Source organism: Salarias fasciatus, chromosome 5, assembly GCF_902148845.1.
Source record: "Salarias fasciatus chromosome 5, fSalaFa1.1, whole genome shotgun sequence".
Classification (NCBI taxonomy): Eukaryota; Metazoa; Chordata; class Actinopteri; order Blenniiformes; family Blenniidae; genus Salarias; species Salarias fasciatus.
In genome coordinates this window covers 36,625,551-36,646,946 of record NC_043749.1, presented here as the reverse complement: position 1 = coordinate 36,646,946, position 21,396 = coordinate 36,625,551, and the positions used below count along the sequence as shown (strand labels likewise).

Below are 21,396 nucleotides of genomic sequence, written 5' to 3'. Positions count from 1 at the left end.
CCTTCTGCTTCTGTCTTCCATCGAGATGACTTTCTCTTGAAGTTTCTTTAAAGCTTCGTTGTGTTCAGCTGTTGTCATAACGCGTTGCATTTGCGTCTGTAAAGAGGTTATTTTGCGCTGAAATTCCAACTCGCAAGAATGCTTTTCAAGAGTAATTTTGATTGAGTCCAGTTGATTCTCCAGACGCTCAAAACGAGCCTTTGAATGTTTATCGACTTCAGAAAAAAAATTTTGAAGGGTAGCTTCAAGAGACGCCACATTCAACTCACCCTCGGCGGAGTCAGCGTCCGGTTTGTGAATTAGCCATTTCTTTCAGATGAGATGCTTTTTTTGGTGGCATAGTGAGTCCAAATGGCAAAAGTACAAAGTCCTTATACAAGGGCGGCACAAGATTCACTGTTAATCTGCTGTTTTGCTGCTATAAGTGCACTGAATTGGGAGAGCTGCGAGCTGACAAGCCTCTACTCTACCCATCTTGATTGTTCTCCTCAAATTCATCATTGATGCATTGTGGATTTAAGGTTGTACCCATTGTAGAATCTATTTGACTGATGTATGATGATGAAGCAGATTGACGGATTTGGTGGACAAGTACTTTACTAGGCTTGTCGCCAGACTCATAAAAACTGTAACAGGATTTTAACAGTAGCTTTGATGTTTCACATGATGCTAAAACGTCAAACTCAGACCTTTTTATAAGTAGTTCATTGATGAGATCTGCATCACGTGAATCTATACATTTAATCTGCAATTCTGACAGTTCATTGAGGAAACTAGCTCTTTTTTCAGTGATAATCCTCCTCTGGTAGGCGGAGTACGAAATTATTTCTCCAGGCTTTGCATGTTTCCCAAATTATTGATGCTGACATAGCTGGGTTAAGATTAGTAGTAGTAAAAAGGTCAATATGACTATTAATTGTTTTAATGAAATCCGGGTCATTAAGTAAGAGTGGATTAAGACGCCAAGGTAAGCGAGATAAGGATCAACCAGGTAAAGAAACATCTAAGATTACGGCTGCGTGGTCTGAGATTACAATAGGGCTGTAGGTGCATGATCTAACGGAGGATAATAATGTGTTATCAATACGGAAAAAATCTATATGGGAGAAAGAACTGTGTACAGGAGAGAAAAAAGAGAACAGTCTGGAAGTGGGGTTAAAAAAGCGCCAGACATCAGAAACTGCATAATGATCCATAAACAGCTGAATAGTTTTGGAGGATTTAGACAAAGTAGCGGGCCTATTAGATGATCGGTCAATTGATGGATCTAGACAGCAGTTGAAGTCTCCGCCCAAAAAGAGCCAACTGCAATTCAAATTAGGAAGAGAGAAAAATAATTTTTTGAAAAAAAATCTTCATTGTCCCAGTTTGGACCATATACATTTATTTGCCAATGTCAAGTTATTACCACAAATTTTACCAGTTACAATAATAGAGCGCCCATTGGGATCTGATATAATTCGGGATACAGTGAAGGGAACTGACTTATGAATAAGAATTGCGGCCCCTCTGGCTTTACTTGAAAATGACAAATGGTAGAACTGGCCCACCCACCCTCTGCAAAGTTTTGAGTGATCAGAGGGTTTAAGATGTGTCTCCTGCAGAAAAGCGATTCTAGTGTTTAAATGTTTTAGATGGTTGATAACTTTACAACATTTTGCAGGTGAATTTAAACCGTTCACATTCCAACTAGTGAATCTTAATGCACCACTAGGTGCAGTAGTAAGATTAGAGCTTAACACGAAGAAATACTTCGAGATGAAGTGAGTAGTCCATTGTGTGCCTGCCCCAGCGGCTGGCAACCCTTATATAGTGACTAATAGTATAAGAACAACACAGAACGCACATTGCCGAGTTCAAAATGGTAAGAATTGAAAAGAAAAAGCACATGGGTAACGAAGTGGATGACCTGATTAGAAGAAAAAAAACAACAGTGCACTTAAAGAAAGAAAAAAAACACAAAAATAACAATACACCCCAAATCAACCCATTAGCTACTACTAAGAACCCCAGTAGTAGACACTCTGATACACTGATCAGCATCTTATTGCTTCCTTATTCCTATTGCTCCTTCACCACAACCATAAAAAAAAGAAGAAAAAAACCCATTAGGAGCTATACATCAACCTCTTAAAATAACTAAGATGAGCTATGAAGAATTAAGCATCTGGCATTAACGGAATCACCCAGGTTAATGAACTGATCTCAAGATGTCAAACCTTTGCAGTTGCCTACCAAACATATAAAGAGAAAGGAAAAAAGTGGAGGGAGATAAAACCTGGTAGGAAGAAGAGAAAAAGATAGAAAAAAACAGAAAAAAGTCAATAATCTAATCGTCTGCTGTATCTATTAATAGATGTACATGCATAAGAAGAATTTTTTTTTTTCTTATGATCTCCAACTTGCCAACAGACATTCAAACTAAATTAATTTTCAGCTTCAAAAAGCACTGAAGTGGAGAGAGATAAAGAATCCAATGAAGCATTATTGAAATGAAAGATAAACAGATTTTGACGATTTAGTACAGCAAACAGGAAAAAATAAAAGAGAAATATAAATACTGCAAAGGCAATAAAGGGAATAGACTAGTGCTTACGAGTTCTTGATCAAGTCCTGCACAAACTTGTCAGCTTCTGCAGCCGACCGGAGCCACTTGATGTCCCCGCTGGGCAGCTTGATGTGGAGTTTGGCAGGACACAGGAGAGACGGCATGATTTGTTTTTCCCACATCACTTTCATATTTTTCCATAAGAATTTCAGCACATCTGGAGCATTTTTGTAAATTTGATACGAAATCCCATTGAGTCCTGGTGATGAGGCTGATCTAGCCTTTTTCACGACGTTCCTCATCTCACTCAGTTTTGGGGGGGCTGATGTCAAAAGCATGCTGAGGTGGCAAGATTGGTGGAATGTCAGCTGGAACCTCCAACGGTTTTTCTCGCAAATTGTCTGAATACGTTTCTTTAAGCTGTTCATCCATCTCATCTTTGGTCGCTTTTAGTGTTCCAGTTTTCTCTTTTTCAAACAAACCTCTCAGAAACTTGAATGAGTCTTTGAAAAAGGACCCATTTTCCGTCGTATTCTCATGCCTTCAGCTTTACGCAGTTTTCCTAATTTGTGTTTTAGGTCGTTTTGCAACTGGTTAATGTCCTCTTTTTCTTCCTCTTTAGCTTTCTTCCACAATTTTCTTAACTGCCTTTGTTCTTTGATAAGCCGTTGAATTTCGTGTACTCGAGACACAGGAGCGGGGGACTTGCTTTTCCCTGTGCCTTGTTCCTTCACTCCATAATGTTCTTTTCCATAATCACAAATCAGATCTCCCATCTTCTCCAGTTTCTTTTCCACTGATCCCTTGATGGAATTTAAGATCAGGCTTATGTCTGCATTGATGGTGCAAACATGCCATTTGTATTGTTTCATTTCTCACTCAATGAGAATTGATAAGAGAATTGATAAGGAATCGTACCGATAAGCAGTATTGATAATGGAATTGGAATTGATAAATTCTTAAAAAACAATAAAGTAATAACAAGCTTTTTCCCAATTAAACTTAACTTTAACTTAGACAACATAAAACATATTTAACTCTTGAGTCTTTGTCACACTTTTGAAATTAAGGAAGTGCTATTTGCCAAAGATTTAGCATTTATGCTAAACTGTAGTACAAAAAAATGCAAAGTTTTAAAGACTGTCTTGGCAGCCATTGCTTTTAGATAAGTATAAAGTGCAACAGTTAAATTATTCCAATTAACCAGGACCACATTGTTTTTTGAAAAAGCTGCCAAGGCTTTTACGCTGCTTCTTTGGTTCAGTCTGACTTTCTGCAGCCTCTCCGGTAGAGCTGGTGGGAACTGGTTCTGCACCAGACAGAGATTCCATTTCACTTAGTGCCCTCGTTTTGACAAACTGAATTTCCTCTTGACTCAAGAAAAGCAGGCAGAAACGAGGGTCAAGCGCCGTCGCAATGTTGAGCAAATCTTGAATCTCAGGTGTAGTGTACCTTCTGTTTAAGTAAGCATGTATTGAGGTTTTTATGGTGTGTGTGAGCTCTGTGTCCTCCTCCTTCCTCATCAGTAAGTCAGTGCTGAACAGGTGCAGTGTAGGCTTAACACAGGACACAGACACATTTCTCAGATGATAAAACATCTGTGAAGTCCAACAAAGGCCCGAGTGCCTTATTAACAGAATCTAAAATATCTAAATCCTGCCACGAGGGTACAAGATGCCGAGTTGATCTATCAGCTGCCAGCACTTTTGAAATGGTCTTTTAGTATGCGTTGGATCATCATTTGCCTCAGACCCCATCGAGTAACAGATTCGGTCATTAACTTGTGCTCAGGAAGGCCCAGTTCAACTTGTGCTTTTCGGAGTGCCTGTTGTCTCTTCCAGCTATGAGAGAATCCACCGACAATCTTACAAATCCCCACAGCTTTGTCGATTCTGGTATCTTCCATGCTGTTCTCTGCAAAATAAATAATAAAAAAATTGTTTTAACCTCAATTCAACGGGACATCAGATAACAATAGCAGTTCTTCATAATCTAATGTTATTGTTAACTAGTGTTTTATTGTATTTAAACCAAAAAAAAATCTTGCTATAGAAAACAACAAATCTGTCAATAATAAATGATTAATATTTTTCACAAATGGTCAAAATTGACAGTGGGGCAGTGCATTATCTCATAGGGCAAAGTAAGTCATTTTACATAGTTTTACTACATATAACAAGAACTTTTTTAACCATTTTATTATTCACATGGATATCACAGACAAAGCAACAGATTAAGACAGCATCTGGCCCTCATTTATCAATCCATCTTTCAAACGGTGTATATCTGAGCGGGGAGCTCATCGTACGACGGGGCTCGCGCAGCATTACAGAATCTCCCGTACCTCGCCGATCTCAGCGTTTGAGTGATCGGGTGTTGATAAATGCGGCGGCTGAATTTGATCGTCATTAACATGTTACGCCCTGAAATATTCATGGTTCTGAAGCCCCGCCCACTGAGGTCAAACACGGAAAAGGAGCAATTTTGGTGAAAACAGAAAGTTTTGGGAGCTGGAAATGGATCCTGTCAGGTCTGAGGTGGAGGTGAATCAGGAGGAGCTCTTTGGAAGAATTAAAACTGAAATTAAAGGGGAAAACGCTGTTTAGAGGAAGCTCGCGGCAGCAGTGAGCAGCGTCGCCAGGACGAACGGACACCAGCTGAGGTCTGAACAGATTATAGTCCGTTAATTTAACCCTGACATTACAAAGAATGAGGCTGATTCACGTTAAACAGCTCAGAGTTTTATTGTTTCCTTTAATGATGTCTCAGAGTCAGACAGCAGCGGCACCGCGGCCCGGTCTCCTCCCCACAGCGGGGACGGTCCCACCGAGACACACCCAGTACTGGACCCGGTGCCGAGCAGGACCCCGGACCGAGCAGGACCCGGGACCGAGCAGGACCCCGGACCGAGCAGGACCCCGGACCGAGCAGGACCCCGGACCGAGCAGGACCCCGGACCGAGCAGGACCCCGGACCGAGCAGGACCCGGGACCGAGCAGGACCCCGGACCGAGCAGGACCCCGGACCGAGCAGGACCCGGGACCGAGCAGGACCCGGGACCGAGCAGGACCCGGGACCGAGCAGGACCCCGGACCGAGCAGGACCCGGGACTCAGGCCACGAGGGCGGTGCGTGCCCCCCGCTGCCGGTGCTGCTTAAATTAAAGACAATTTATAGAAGTCTTAATAAAATGTTTGACTAAACGTCCTCTGTCTGTATTTAATCTCTCTTTAGTTCATGTGTTATTTTCCAGGCTGCTGGCATCACATCACTGATTCAATAAATCATTTGCTAAACTTTAGAGTTTATTTACATTTCAGTAGCGGTTCTTCAGGTCCTGTCTCCTCCGTCCAGCATGCTGATTCTAACGTCAGCGCATCTAAAGTCACTCTATTGGCCAATACAATATTATGTAAATCTGCACAGGCCAAAATAAAGTCACACACGTTTCGGGGCTGAACAGCAGCGCCCCCCGCTGGTCTGAAGCTGCTCTGCAGCAGCTGTTCGTCTTTTCTCACTGTTAAAACTGCCTCCTCTCCGTGGCAGGATGGACCAGCGGAGTTACTGAAAGTTAAAAATCCTTCATTAATCCCACAGGGGGGAATTGTAATAGAAATTCTGTAAGGGCATTATTTAATTTTTTATTCTTTCATTTTTTCATCTGTCCTGAATACTGCTGCTTGTGCTTTATGGCGTGTTTCAGACGTGCTTTATAATTATTTTCACTCATTATTATAATTATTTTCATCTTTTTTTCTGCGCTGCACCGCAAATCCACACTGACTTAAAGTTGCGTACACGATGTCAGAGCTGTCGTGACATTTCATCTTTCCATATGATCACAATCATATTGATAAATGCCGAACTCGTCTTTCATATGGACGTGTACCGCCGCACAGCCGTTTGATAAATGAGGGTCAATATATACTATGAGGTATTATAAAAAAAAAGCCTCCAGAATATGATTTTTTTCAGTTACTAGGACAAAACAAAGTCAGCAGGCTTACCCATGGGCTGTGTAGAGACTGTCCAAAGCATGGCAGTCTTCTCCACTTGTTCAGAGCAGCAGCTTTCACAACACTGGATCCACTGTCCGTGGTCACACACACTTGTCTCTCCTCGTCCAACTCCCAATCCTGCAGAAACTCCTTCAACGCACTTGCTATATTTTCACCGGTATGTTCCTCTGGGATAAAGCTTGTTTGGAGACAAGAGCTTTGTAACGTCCAGTCAGGTGTTGTGTAGTGTGCCGTGAGACTAATGTAGGGTTCTGGTGCTCGGCTGCTCCACATGTTGTGGAAGCGGAAAACTCCACATCTTTCAAGCTGGCCCGCAGTTTCTCACGGCAGTCCTCATACATTGTTGGTAGTGCAGTTTGAGAGAAATATTTCCGTGAGGACATTGTGTATGGTGAGTCCAATTCGCAAACAAGATAGTTGAATCCTTCCTTTTCAACGGAGTATATCGGCACCATGTCTTTGGCTCCATAATACGACTCCACGTTAGTCAGTTCTTGCCATCATTTACTTTTCTTGTCGTAAGGAACACCTTTGGCAAACGATTATTGTATTTTGGGCTGGTTGGATCTCGGCTTTCTACTAGGAGAGTCAGCCTCTCGCTTTCTGATACTCTCCTCGTACTCAACTTTGTTTCTCTGTTTAAGATGGTGGAATAGATTTCACGTGTTCCCACTTTTAGCGATCACCGTCGCTTTACAAACTTTGCAAAATATACCGTATTGGCCCGAATATAAGACGATGTTTTTTCCCAGAAATTGAATCCTCAAAAGTGGGGTCGTGTTATAATCGCGGACTTACGGTAGATGGTCAATACGCATCCGCGCCGCTAGATGGAGCCAAAGTATCACTGAGCAGAGAGCGAGTGGAGCGATGAAATGAGATCAAATGATCTGATGAAAAATGGCGGATCATCTGGAACAAAGGGGCTGAACGCTGGACAACTGAGCAACAACAGAGGAGAAGTTATGATACCAACTTTAAACTGATGGTGATCAACACAGCAGAGTCATCAAACTACTGCCAAGCCGCCAGGAGGTCTGGTGGAGCAGAGCCTCGTTCTGATTGGAGAGCACAGAAAAAACACTACAGATGCTAACGCTATGAGAAAAGCTTTCCGTGGTCCCGAGAGACGCTTCAGAGAGACTGATAGAAGGGAGAGTGAATACGTCTCTGAAAGACGGACAGACGGAATGTCCACCACCAGAGCCTGATTCAGCTGAAGGACCTGGACAGTTATTTACATCATTTATGCAGTTTTGACCCCTTGAGGTTCTTATTTGTTGCTTATTGTTTCTTATTTTGAGAAAGAGAATATATTCTTTCATTTTATATCTCGTGAAATGTTATCTCAGTTGTGAGTTTTTGAGTTTATAATAATTGTATAATAAAAAGTTGTTTTATGAGTGACCTTACTGTCTTCAGCATTTTTTTTTTTTTCACAAAATGATCTTTGAAAGATAGGGGTCGTGTTATAATCGGAGTCGTCTTATATTCGGGCCAATACGGTAGTCTTTTTTTCCGCGTCTTCCTTCCTGAAGCCACACCATGTCCATGTAACAGAGGAGGCTCCTCGTTTAGTGACAAACTCGTCTTCCGCAGTTTCTGGCTCTGCCCCGCCTTCCGCCATGCTTACTTTGTGTTTACCGCTTCCTCATATGCCTCGCCCTCAGACTGCAGCGCATGTGCACCGGGCGCCATTACAAGGCGGCGCGCACTCATTACGTCAGTCGCTAGATTTTTTTAAAAATTTTATTTTGTAAACACCGGTCATAGACAAATTCATACAGCTCGAAATTTTTATACCGGTATACCGATATTAAAAATATATTGCCCAACCCTACTTTCTAAGTGTAAGTGCCAGAACTTCTATGTTCCACATAAAAAACCCCAAAAAGCAATCAACAGCGCCACCTCATGGCCCAACACAACTACATTTAGTGTTTAGCATAACTATTTTTTTTTTTGTTAGCTCATTCCAATCTGATTCATCCTGAGAAAATCAATTCATGAATAATATTGCTTTGTATGTTTTCCCATTAAAAAAATAACAATAACTATAGTATGGTCATGAAATCTACCGATCATCATACTACCCTGGTATGGGCACTGTATCAGGTCATCATCTATCATCAGTTGAACCTGTGAAACCCAGCTTTGCTTTTTTAAATCTTACTTTTAAACATTGAATTGTAATCAAGGTGTGATTGAAAATCTTTAATGAGTAACTTTTATCATTTCAAAGTTTGGCATGTGTAAATGTGGTCTAGACTTGTGACAGTATGGGAGTGTTAACCATTCGGCATAAAGGTTTGAAAAAGATTTAGCAGTACGTGTATCAGAAACATGTTAACTTGCTCTTAAAGTTTGGTAGGTACATCCGCATTTATGGACAAAATATATGAACCTGACAGGCCACCAGCCATTGACTGAAGAGGCTCCACAATGTCACCTTTTTAGATTTTTGAGTGTGTGTGTGTGTGTATGTGTGTGTGGGAGAGAGAGAGAGAGATAGAGAGAGACAACTGTGTAACACCCAACCAAGCCGAGCAAACATCCCTGAACGGATGTCCGCAGCAGGTCCAGGACCAGCACTGCCTCCCGGTTGGTTCCTCCGTTCTGGATCTATAAATGAGTAGCAGCCATCAATCACCGTCAGGCCATCCCTCCCCAGCCCAGACGGACAGGGTGACTAATGTCACTGCACGTTACTGTCCAGTCCTCCCGCCTCCACTCCTACTCACTCACATCAAGCAGACCTGACAGGCGGCCAGCCGCAGACCGAAGGGGCACCACAATGTCACCTTTTTAGATTTTGTGTGTGTGTGTGTGTGTGTGTGTGTGTGTGTGTGTGTGTGTGTGTGTGTGTGTGTTTGGAGACTTGTTGAGGGAGCACAATCAGCTCCCAGCATCCCCCTCTTTGTTCGGCATAGCTGACTGACAGTGGGGGGTCTTGGGTGGGCAGTGAAGAGGAATCTGGCCGAAAAATTTCAGCAGTGTGAGCTGCATTCAGTGTTTCCTGAAGTGCAGTCCAGAGTCCACAGTCCAGAGTCCCAGCTTGTGAGTCTAGAGTTCCAGACAACCCGATCCAGGGACACGTACTTCCTCTTTTTCCATGCCTCACTATCCATGAATGGGAGCAGGTGTTGGGGTGTGTCCTCGGCCTTGTTTTTAAAAGTGTCATTTTACACTATAAAACAGTTCTTTTGACTTTACCCCATTTCTTCAGTCTATCAAAAGAGTCAATAGTCCCAGTATCATTAAAATCTTAGCTGGGCCACGTCCCACCCCCTGCCAGGTCTTCTCAGAGACAGAAATTTAAATTGATGTGACAGTCACATTTGTGGACACAGTGCAATTAAATAGTTCCTAGCCTTTTCTCAACTAGACATGCACTCCTCTCACAATACATATATATATATATATATATATCGTGATTATTTATTGATGATGGCTGTTTTTGAGAAAATATTTATTCCCTTGTCACCTAACAAATCTGATTTTTTTGTTGTTTTTTTTTACAATGCTTGGGTTCTTAAGAAAACATAATAGACAAAATGTGTTTCTGTTCTATGTAATTGAGAATGTAGTAGTCTTGTTGTCTACAGAGCTATTTGTACAGAATCAGTATCACTGTGGATCCCTGGTAATTTTTGAATTACCTTCAACGATTTTGTTTCCTGTAGTGTATTTACAAGGGATGAGCAAACTCTACAGCCAGACATGATGTGTGCACGTCACAACATGCACTGCTGTCACCACATACGATGCTGCTACATGGTAAAAAAAACCAAAACAAAACAGAAATTGGCCATGTGAAGAGACTTTAACTTAACAAATTGTTAATTAAAGGCTGTTGTGAGGGCATTGTTATGTTTAGCTTATAGCATTCAGATCCAGTGAAACACCTCGGAAAGCAGCGGACAGTGACAAGCGCAGAGAGATGAGCGAACGAGCTGCAGTACATAGTCCATGTACTGTCAGATAGTGAAAGTTTTAAGTCTTGTACCCATTAGGGGTGCAGCGGTTCAGTTAGCCCATGGTTTGGTTTGTATCTCGGTTTCGGGATTACGGTTTCGGTTCGTGCTTTGCATTAAAAAAAACAAGAAGTTTGACTTTCCAAAAGATTAATTTTATTTTGCTTTTAAGAAAACTAAATTATGAAAATGCCTCTTAGTCTTAACTATTATTTGGCTTATACATGTTATCAGGGTTAGGTTATAAAAATAAAATACAACATAATAATTAATATGGAAACAGCAATACTGTGATGATTAAAAGATAACAATGGCAATAATAGTCATAATAGCAAATATAAAATTTAAATATAATAAAAATATTAATGATACTAATTGTAATAATAACGTGATAATAATAGATATAACAGTACAATATCACAATAATGCTGATCAGAATCATACAACCATAATATCAATAGCAATCAAGTACAATATACATCCTTAAAGGACCTATATCATGCAAAATCCACTTTTTGAGGGTTTTCAGCATGCCCCAAAGTTCAATTCCCTTTAAAACCACCCCCAAAATGTTATTTCCTTTCATCCACCCATGTCTGAGTAATCTCTTCAGTCTGCTGCTCTCTACAGCAGCCCCTCCCTTCGGGTAGAAAACAGCTCGTTTGAAACTCTTCAAACCTAAATACGTCACAAAGTTAAACTCCTCCCCACTGCTGTTCTCCCACCTCAACCCCGCACAGACAGCAGCAGCTGATTCACATTTTCCACTGAGGAGCCCCCCCCCCCCCCCCCCCCCCCCCCCAGGCCCTCAGCAATCAGCATTGCTGCTTTTTATATTTCCGATTATGGAGATAAACTTTAACCATCACCTCAAAGCAAAAATCAAGCAAGAGCAAGGGTCTGAAGGGTCTGGAGGGTCTGAAGGGTCTGGAGGGTCTGGAGGGTCTGGAGGGTCTGAAGGGTCTGGAGGGTCTGGAGGGTCTGAAGGGTCTGGAGGGTCTGAAGGGTCTGAAGGGTCTGAAGGGTCTGGAGGGTCTGGAGGGTCTGAAGGGTCTGGAGGGTCTGGAGGGTCTGAAGGGTCTGGAGGGTCTGAAGGGTCTGAAGGGTCTGTGCTTGCTGAGTTTCTAACAGGAAAAGACGTTTTCGCGTGTCTTCGCGTGTAGAGAAGCTAAAGCTAAAGAGCTAAAGCTAACCCTTAGAGACGCTAACGTGGCTCCCATTGGTTGAAGTCCGCTGTCAGTCAAAGTCCACAAGGGGAGAGGCGGGATTTTCAGTGAAACGGAGCGTTTTCATTGGTTGTTGTGCTATTTTAGCCCGCTCTTCTCCCTTTCTTGATTGACAGGTATGCGACAGGCTTGTGTGATTTGTCCCGGTTCCACAGCGGCGGCGCACCAGACAAATTTACCGGTAATTTTTTTTTCAGTTACTTAGGACCGAGTTGATCGGGAGTCGGGGCGACGAGGTCGGGGACGGCTTGGCTTGGGGCCGTGGCGACAGTAAACCCTCGTCGTTATAATCCACAGGGAAAACGAAATGTCCCCATACTGCAGATCTGAAGGAAGCCGGTGCTTCTTCAGACTCCGGTCTCTTCGCCCTCAGCTCGCCATAACTTTTCTTTTGTTTTTCTCCTTCCTGTCTCAGTGTGTGACACTGAGCCCAGCTTCGCTCCTCAGTGAGAGACTCCGCCCACTCGGCCATGTGCTCGCCTCGCATTGCACAGTAGCTGCGTGAGTGATTGCATATTAACTAGCGGGGCGGGGTTTTGTACAGAGTTGGGTGAGGAGGGGAGGAGGGGCTGTCTGCAGAGCCGGAGGGCAGGCGCTGGGCTGGATGAATGCATCCCGTGGCTGTTAGAAATGAATTACTTGTAAGACCGAAAAAGCGTGCTTCATAAAGCCAAATGGTTATTGTTATTGTTATTGTTGGTGTTATGTTCCCGGACTGTTGGAGGGAGTTTGAGTGGAGAGTTTTGGCGTGGGTTACGGCCACTGTCGTGCCAAAAAGTCCACGGACAGCTGAAAAGCGAAGCTTTTGTGGCTCTGCAGCAGTCTTCATCGAGCTCAAACAAGTCTGTATGTGATCATCGAATGATGTTTATTTGTGTTTGCATTTGATAGCTGTACATCCAGCCTTATATCGCTGTCAAATACCGGTAAGCTCGTTGGCGATTTTACTCTGGCTTGTAGTTACTTTAATAAAGATATGTGTCACCGAGGTGTTCTGTGTTTGGGTTTTTTTTTGCACCAAAATTACTAGATCGCTCAACAGAATCATTTTATTCCAAGCAGTGCTTTGTACGGTTTGAAAATTGAATAAAGGGACGTTACAATGTCAAAAGCAGCTTACTTCACCTGCCACAAACTGATTCATGCCTGTGGTATTGTATATAGAGGGATATTTTGTCCCAAAATTGTTTAATGTAACACAGCAGAGTCACATTACAACATTTGAGCACAACCAATACTTTATACCACTTGAAAAATGTGTAAAGGGACGTCACAATGTCAAAATCAGCTCATTTTGCTTGCCAAAAAGCTGATTCCGCGGACCGGAAATCACTTTCTGGCAGGGAATCACTTACAGTAGCCCTGTGTTGATTGATTGTCTGCTTGGCCTCAGTAAAATAAAAAAGCCGTTTGGAACGACCCGGGGGACGTCTGGGGCTTCGTGGATTGCAGAACGTTACAATATATGATGAGGCAATAACAAAATAGTAACGCACAGTCACTTAGGAAACTAACTTTAATCAGATTACTGGTTTGGAAAAATGAACACGTTAGATTGCTCGTTAGTGAAAGAAAGTAATCAGATTAAAATAACGCGTTAATTAGTAGCGCGTTAGTGACAACACTGTTTGTCAAGGCCTTGAATCATCGACTGCCAAGGACCAGAAATGTACATTGTGGTGCTGGTCCTTGTTTTGGTTGTGATGCTGCTCTAACTTTATAAATCAGCCTTGAGCGGAGGTTTTGGTGCTGAATGTTAGTGGTTGAAGACGCCTCCCCCCTCCTCCTCAGTGTGGTGTGCAGCAGTGAAAGGCTGCGACTGCACAGGTGGCTGTCATGGTCTGTCATCCTCCAGGTCCTCACGAGCCCGGCCTGGACATGGTGGTGTCACACCTGTCTGCATGGCGCTGCAGCCGAACAGCATGGCGGCGGCAGCTGCCGTCCCCTCCTCAGCACTCTGAGGCCCATGAGCTGGCAGGGGGATGCCGTGCAGCAGGAGGGCATCGAAGTGTTAGACATTTGAAATAGCTCCATATTGAGAAAAGGCTCAACTCGTGGAATCAAACAATAACTGCTCCTGATTATATTTCTTGGCTTACGTCAATGCCTTCTAAACATTTAATACATACTGAAAAGGAATAGTTTTATAAGCTTTATTTAATTTATTTTGAAGTTAAAGGTGCTGTAGGCAGGATTCCGCATCTCCGCCATCTTGCTTAGGTTTACCTAAGCAAGATGGCGATTTGACCCATCTAAGATGGCGATTTGAAACCCAGCACAGCCAATCCTGTACTGTTTTCTCTGACATCACGCCCTTACGCAAGTTAAGCCCCTCCCACAAGAATGTGTGACGAACGCCCCTCGACCAATCATGGTCAGAGCCTCATGGGCTCTTCTGATTGGTCAAAGATACCTGGAGCTGTCGAGATTCCTTTTCAGCTCAGAACAGAGACAGATGGAAACGCTGCGCCTTCGCGGTAGAGCAGTTATGCTACACTCCTAAAGGATTATCAATGGATACTCTAACATTTAATCCAAAGAAAACACAGAAAAATTGCATTGACTAGCAAAATCCTGCCTACAGCAGCTTTAATGTGAGTCCCCACACTTGTTTTGTGAGAATTGGGCAAGCATGTTGTGGTTATAAAGATTGTTCACGTCCTATAATGTTGTTTTTGAAATTAACACATGTATATGGTATGCATATTCACAGTGGTGTATAATAACTAAGTAAAGTGCTCTGTTACTGTGCTTAAAGGTGCATTAAGGAGTTTTCAACTTTAAAAATACTTATTTTCCATCATAAATAAATATGTGACACATTTTTAATGATGTGTACAATGTGCCCTGACATATTCATTACCAGTACCTCTAACAGCGCTAAATTGTCACTTGAAAGTCACAGTGCCGGTCCGGCTCCAGAGTTTTTGGGGGAGAAATTGAAAGGAATGACGTAATGCGCGCTCCGGCTGGTTAGGTTTTGTTTTGTCCACCATTACTCCACCAGATGCTTAGTGAGCAACAACTGAGCAGGAGCTTCCAGAAAGTCAGAACAGACTGGCTTCTAGCACTGCCACAGCTCCACACAGACTCCACCAGGGAGAAGAAACTTAAATCTTACTCGAGCGCTGCTAAAAGAGCGAGGAAGGAGTTCCCCTCTTCGAGCCACAGCCACAAGTTTTTTCACTGAGCTGCATTATGCCCAAGGCCTGCAGGGGGCGCTGTTTCACATAAAACGTGCAAACTCCTTAATGCACCTTTAAGTACATTTTTCACATATGTGTACTTGAGTAAAAAACACAGAGCAGACTTTTACTTTTACTCCAGTACATTTTGCAGCGTTTACCTGTACTTTCTACTCCACCACATTTTACAAATAAAGTGAAGTAGAAAGTATTTGCCCAGGAATCTGCTCTTCACTAGAAACAAGGGGTGGGCGACAATCCAGATTTTGGTATCAATCCGATGCCAAGTAAATACTGGGCCAGTCTCGCCGGTCCCGATCTTGTTACTAGGTTTTTTTGTTTTTTTTTACACTTTTCATTTTATTTTGCATACATCACAGGTAGCAGTTTCGCTGTCTGACTCTGTAGAGTAGCTCCTAACTGTTCCCGCTCCTCTTCCTCATCTTAACCTGTGCATTAATGAGCCAGCCTGTCTGTCTGATCAGCTAACACTGAACCTGAGTGAGTACTTACCAGGATAATAAAACACGGGCTGAAGATTTTAACCAAATAAAAGAACAATTTTTATTAACCAACACAAGAATACTACAACAATGTCAATATTTCAATATGAAATAATTCATTTTGCTTTTTTCACACACCAAAAATGTCAATAGTAAAAATACAATATAAAAAATGTAACAGTTTCAGCAGTACAACAAAAAGTACCATTACCCATAGGTATTTATGAAAAATAAAGTCAATAGTGCTAATAAGGTACAAAATAGTGTTGGCTCTTTGCTCTTTGGTCAAAGAGCTCATGAACTGTTTTGCCTTGGATGTCATAAGTAGTTATACTACAGTAAATAAATACATTTAAAAAATTACCTTAAAATGAACAGCAAATAAAACGATAAATACTTTGAAAATACATATGCTGGGTCAAGAGAGTCACATCTTTAAACAGCTCCAGTCATCAGTGCAGATAAACTGTGACTGCAGTTGGCTGTTGAAGAGCAGAGGGAGAAGGGGAGGAGCTCAGAGTGCCTGAACCAGTGCCGGAGCAGATAACAAATCCATCCCATAACGATACTAACTTTAGTATCAGTACTGTCAATATTCTGATCCCTCCGCTCACCCCTAGTAGAAACAGCCTTGGTCAGACTGAGCGCCATTCTTCTTCGTTGTTTTCCAAACTGTTTTCCAAACCAAGCCACAGTGCCATCTCGAGTCATTGTGGAGCAGAATTTACCAAGCGTTGGATTATTCACTCATGAATAGGGGATGTGAGCTGTTTGAAACCGCTTTGATTCAGGTCGGTAACCAGACTGATGATGTGTTGCTGCAGTAGTAATCCTCCTACTGAAGATAAACAGCACATCTGGGGACTTTAATTAAGAGGAGAAGGAAGAAAGGGAGCAAGAGGTGAAGGGGAAAGATGGAAGGATAGAGAAATGAACTTAATTGATTCATGATGATTTAAAGGTGAGTAAACCATCAGTCTGGTTGTAGCCCTCCACCATTGGGACTCTCTCTTGCAGACCTCCACTCTCAGGACCGGAAGTTGATACAAAACCTTTCAAAATAAAAGCAAGAATATCAGAATCTTGTATATTCTGTTCCTAGTTTATACGGAAAAAAGTGAATACGTTTTATGTAATGGGTTCTTTATTTCTTGTATCTGATGTAAATATGATTGAAAAGCCAGTTAAAGGTTGTATAGAAGATCTTTATTACTAACAAAAATGAATTAAAGCTAAAAAATGGCGTTGCTAAGCTGTAGCAGCCTTGTTTTTATCGTGATCAAAAAAAGAAACAATCAACTGGACATCGTAAAACCAACATTACTTTAGCCAATCAAAAAGGAGGTAGCCTCGTTATCTATTGGGTTTCTAACGTGTCAATCAACCTCTCTACATTTGTAGCGTAGCTGTCATGCTCGTACGCCCTTTTCGTCCCCCCTCCCCCACGCGCTCCACCCCCCTCCCCCCATGCCAGGCTCTGCTGCCGCTATCAACACCTTTTCACCTGCAGACTTGAGACAGTTTTTCTTAATCACAGCTGCAACGTGTTGCCATTTGGAGAAAATGTATGTTTTAATCTTAAAACAAGACTTGTATGAAAAAGTCTGGAGAGTGAGAGAAGGAGGAGGGGGGTTGTTTAGCCTGCAGGCTGCAGCCACACAGATCAGCTGTGAGCTCCGAGTCTGCTCCAGTCCTGCAGCTCCACTCAAACCTCCCCGTCCTCCTCTGATCCACCGAGACCAGGGACGGCTCAGGGACAGGGTTTGGCACAAGTGCAGGATTTTACTCATATTCGCTGTGTTTTGTGTTGTTCAAAAGGACAGGTTGGTAGCTATGTGTTAGCGCTATGATGCTAAGTTGCTACATGCTACATGCTACTCAGCTCGCACACGCGCGAACTTTCTGTGTAAGGCGGAGGCCTTCCTCGTAGAGAGCAGGGGAGGAGGGGTGTGGGTCACGCATGCACAGCATTTCAAAAGGGACAGTCACTGGATTTCTCTCTCCATGGAAAATCCTCTATACAACCTTTAAGGACAAGTAGCCTACATATTTTCCAGTTTTCCATGCACCATACTTTAATTCATGGGTATTATTTTATGTTTAAATCTGTAAATATTCATGTAAATATGAATACACATAATCCATATTTAATTAAAATGATTTCTAAATTCAATAGCATGTTTCCATTTCAACTTAATAAAATGCAGGAAAGTCAGGATCAACATCACTCTATCTCTCTCTCACTCCGTCTCTGTGTGAAATACAAAACAACATAACCAACTGCGGTTATTCTGCTGATAATAAACCAGTTAGATTTTATTACCATACAACACTCTGCAATTCCAATTTGAAATGTCAAAATGTAATTATTTATTGCAGACATGCTAAAAGTCTGTCTGTTGCAGCACTGTTTTTTTTTTTTTTTTTTTTTTTTTTTTTTATGTACTACGGGGAGATCAGTGTCAAATTAAGGTGATTAGTCGTAATGTACCAGAAGTGACAACTGTGTTTTATTTCAGCTTTAACAAGGTTGTTTTAGCAAAGGCAGGTCTGTCGGCATTAAGGCCGCTGGGCCAGAGCTGACCCACCGAACACTGAGCACATTGGAAGAGTTTCTAAGAAAACTTTTTTTTTTTTTTTTGACACATTTCTTCACAACCCAATACTAAGATCTGAGCTGAGGTTCCAGTGATGCTGTAGGGGGAGTTTGGGGGGAAAGAAATAAAAAAAATCAACTAATCAATATTGGGATTGTAGTTATTTTCAGCAGTAATTTGATATTTTCATAATTTGTGCCACAACACAGAAAACCTCGGGTGAAATTCAAACATTTAATACAAAGGAAGGTTTAAATGTGAAGGTTATTATGGCTGTTTTACCAGCGTAGTCCACTGAAGGTGAAGCTGGGCCTTCTGTGACCGAAAGCGTGTCTGACACCCCCAGTCTAGGTTTACTTATTACGAAGAGAGATACCCCCCCATGTAAATAATCACACATCACCCCCCGCCCCCACCAAACTGCAGACTAAGAATAGCTTTGTAATTTGATGGATTGTGGGCTGTTACAGTGATGACTTGTGCTGCCGCTGTAAATGAATGGTAGCGTCACGGTTCCGTCTGCCTGTCTGTCTCTGTCTCTGTCCTCCCTGGACACCTCGGTGTTAACAGATGCCGACCGAGCACAGAAGCATGGGATGGATGAGTTCATCTCGGCTAACCCGTGTAACTTCGACCACGCCTCGCTGTTCGAGCTGGTGCAGCGCCTCACGCTGGACCACAGACTCAATGACTCCTACTCCTGCCTGGTGAGGACGCATGTCCACTGGACTCACCGAAGACACCAAGCTACAGATTCATCACTGAAATGTTTCCCTCTGTGACAGGATACTGGATGTTCAAGTCTGGGACCATGATGTGTCTCATAAAATTCAAACCCAAAGTAACCAATTCTCTAAGATGCTGGTTAAGGTGCACTCGGTTATTTGCATGAATTTTCTTTTTTAAAATATTTCTTGAGCTACTAAAATTAAAACACTTTTTTTCTGATCAGATCTGTTAGTGTATACACTATTTTATACAGGGATCAGCAGTCACACCTGGGATCAGTTTGAAGACACCAAGTCGTCTATGTTTTTTGACTGTGAGAGGATACAGAAGAACCACGCAAACTTTTTAATTCGACTTACCAAACACAAACATGTAACTCGATTCAAGCTGAGTCTCAGTGTTTTGAAAGACAGCTCTTTCCACCCACCGAGCCCGAAAAACTTTCTTCAGCTTTGTTACTTCGAAGTACCTTTTACTGTGATTTTCTTAATGTAGTTATTAATATTAGTGTATTTATCAAAGTGCTTTTTATTGCTTTATTCCTCTAAATGTCTTAACAACATATCTGAAATGAGCTGCTTGCTGTTTGGAAGCTTGTTTGCTCATCCTGATGGTGTTTCTCTGTCTCTTGTGCAGGGCTGGTTCAGTCCAGGTCAGGTGTTTGTCCTGGACGAGTACTGCGCCCGCTATGGTGTTCGAGGCTGCCATCGGCATTTGTGTTATCTGAGCGACCTGCTAGAAAGGGCCGAGAACGGAGCCATGATAGACCCCACGCTGCTCCACTACAGCTTCGCCTTCTGCGCCTCGCATGTCCACGGGAACAGGTATGAATCGAACCGTTACTGTAGAACCTGCCTTAGACCCCCAATGGAACCAAAGTGATCCAAACCCACCATTTCAAACGGCAGCTGATGGTTTGAATACCATGGAAAGGTTCAATGTGCTCCATAAATACTGCACATATGAACCAAGCACCAACCTCCGCTGGTGAAAAATGAAGGCAATGCTGAAGTGCAGAAAAGCTGTAATTCTGGGGAAATTCCAGCAGGGGGCGATGATGTTGGTTTCAAAAAGATCCCAAGTTGAATATGTTCTGGTCTTTATCGCTAATTTCTACGACTGTGTCATCTGGATCAGACTCTGATTTTCATATAAACCATCTGTTGATTTTATTTTATGAGTTAAAGTTTTGCATAAATCGCCCAATCACAGCGCCTCCTCTGTCCATGTGATGTGGTCATGTGACAGGCTGGACCAATCGCATTTACATCCGGTTTCAAATGTTCAATATGGAGACGTCCTGCTCAAATCAACACACGGGATTTCAGAACGCTGTGGGGGACATCACAGAAATGTCGTCCATCTTTTCTATACCGTCAATTATATGAACTTTAAATGTGTCAGGGCTTGGCTCTGGAGCCCCGACAGGATAAAGACGAGGAAACGCCGATGAGCGATTTAACGCCAATTTATTAATGCAAGTAAAAGGCCTTAGACGAGGAGGCTGGAGAGAGACGAGGGAGCCGAGGAGACGTGGCAGTGCAGGGCAGGCAGCCTCCACAGGTGAGACTCTCAGCTTAAATAGCCGAAGGAGGAGGAGGAGGAGGAGCGAGGCGGGACCCAGACAGGAGGAGGAGGGCCACAGGACGGGGACCGTCACAAATGTAATTTTTCTCAAAGCATCAAACAATCCAACATGTCATGATTTCAAAAGTTAAATTGAGACGGAATTTCTTCACTCATGACTTTCTTTGTCAGTATCTTTGATGGAGTGTTGAGTGTTTTCAGCTCATCTAAAGGATTAGAGGATAAGTCCAGTTTAAACAGTTTTCACGTTGTTTATGGAATGAAGTACAACAATATCCTCACCCAGAAGGCTTTTCTGATCCCAACAGTGCTTCGAGAGAAAGTTAGATCCAAAATCGAGCAGCGCACATCCGTATAGATCTAGCAGACGGGTCATCAGTAACGCCGCTCCTAAAACGGCTTTAATCGTCCAAAAGCTCATTAGTTTCACCAACATTTCATCACGGTCCGCTCAGCCTCTCCTCCACCACAGCCCGGGGTCCAGATTGTCATATATGCAGATATATGTTGCACTTCCTGGCATGCAGGCGTATCTAGACACCTACATCTAGATATCTATGTCTATATGGCTAGGCGGTGGTGTGACGAGAGCTATGGAAGCTGCAGTGTGTGTGTTTTTTCGACTGACGATGCTAACGCATGTTTCTGATACCTGCTCTTGGAATAAACATCCTCACGCTGCAAACGCCTCTGGACTTCTTTCAAGCAGATTACAGAGATAAATGTTTTGGCTGTTTTGTTGACTGATTAGAAGAAGTGAAGTAATCTAAATTGTAAATATAATTTGATCATCAAGCAAACAAATCTAAGTAAAAGAAACAATGTAAAGACATGAGTAGAATACTTACTCTATTGAAAGTTGCCTGTTTGGTCCTGCAGGTTTTGGTTGGGTCTTCCAGGTTATTTTTGGTACACGAAAAAAAGTCTCTACCACAGCCCGGTTGATCAGCAAAGAGAAATCCTCCACCGTGGTGAGACAGTCATTTCTGGAAACGTCCAGACGTGTATCTCCTGGCCTCAAATCCACTC

The 21,396-nt window shown here is 42.6% G+C and overlaps 1 protein-coding gene across 1 annotated transcript in view; it reads left to right on the top strand.

Annotated features, from left to right (window-relative positions):
* LOC115388277 (calcium-dependent secretion activator 1-like) overlaps positions 1–21,396 on the top strand; it is a 374,835-nt gene that overhangs the window by 214,066 nt on the left and 139,373 nt on the right. Inside the window, 2 exon segments of the mRNA XM_030091341.1 lie at positions 18,622–18,758; positions 19,417–19,604. Of these exon segments, the coding sequence (XP_029947201.1) occupies positions 18,622–18,758; positions 19,417–19,604 (325 nt within the window).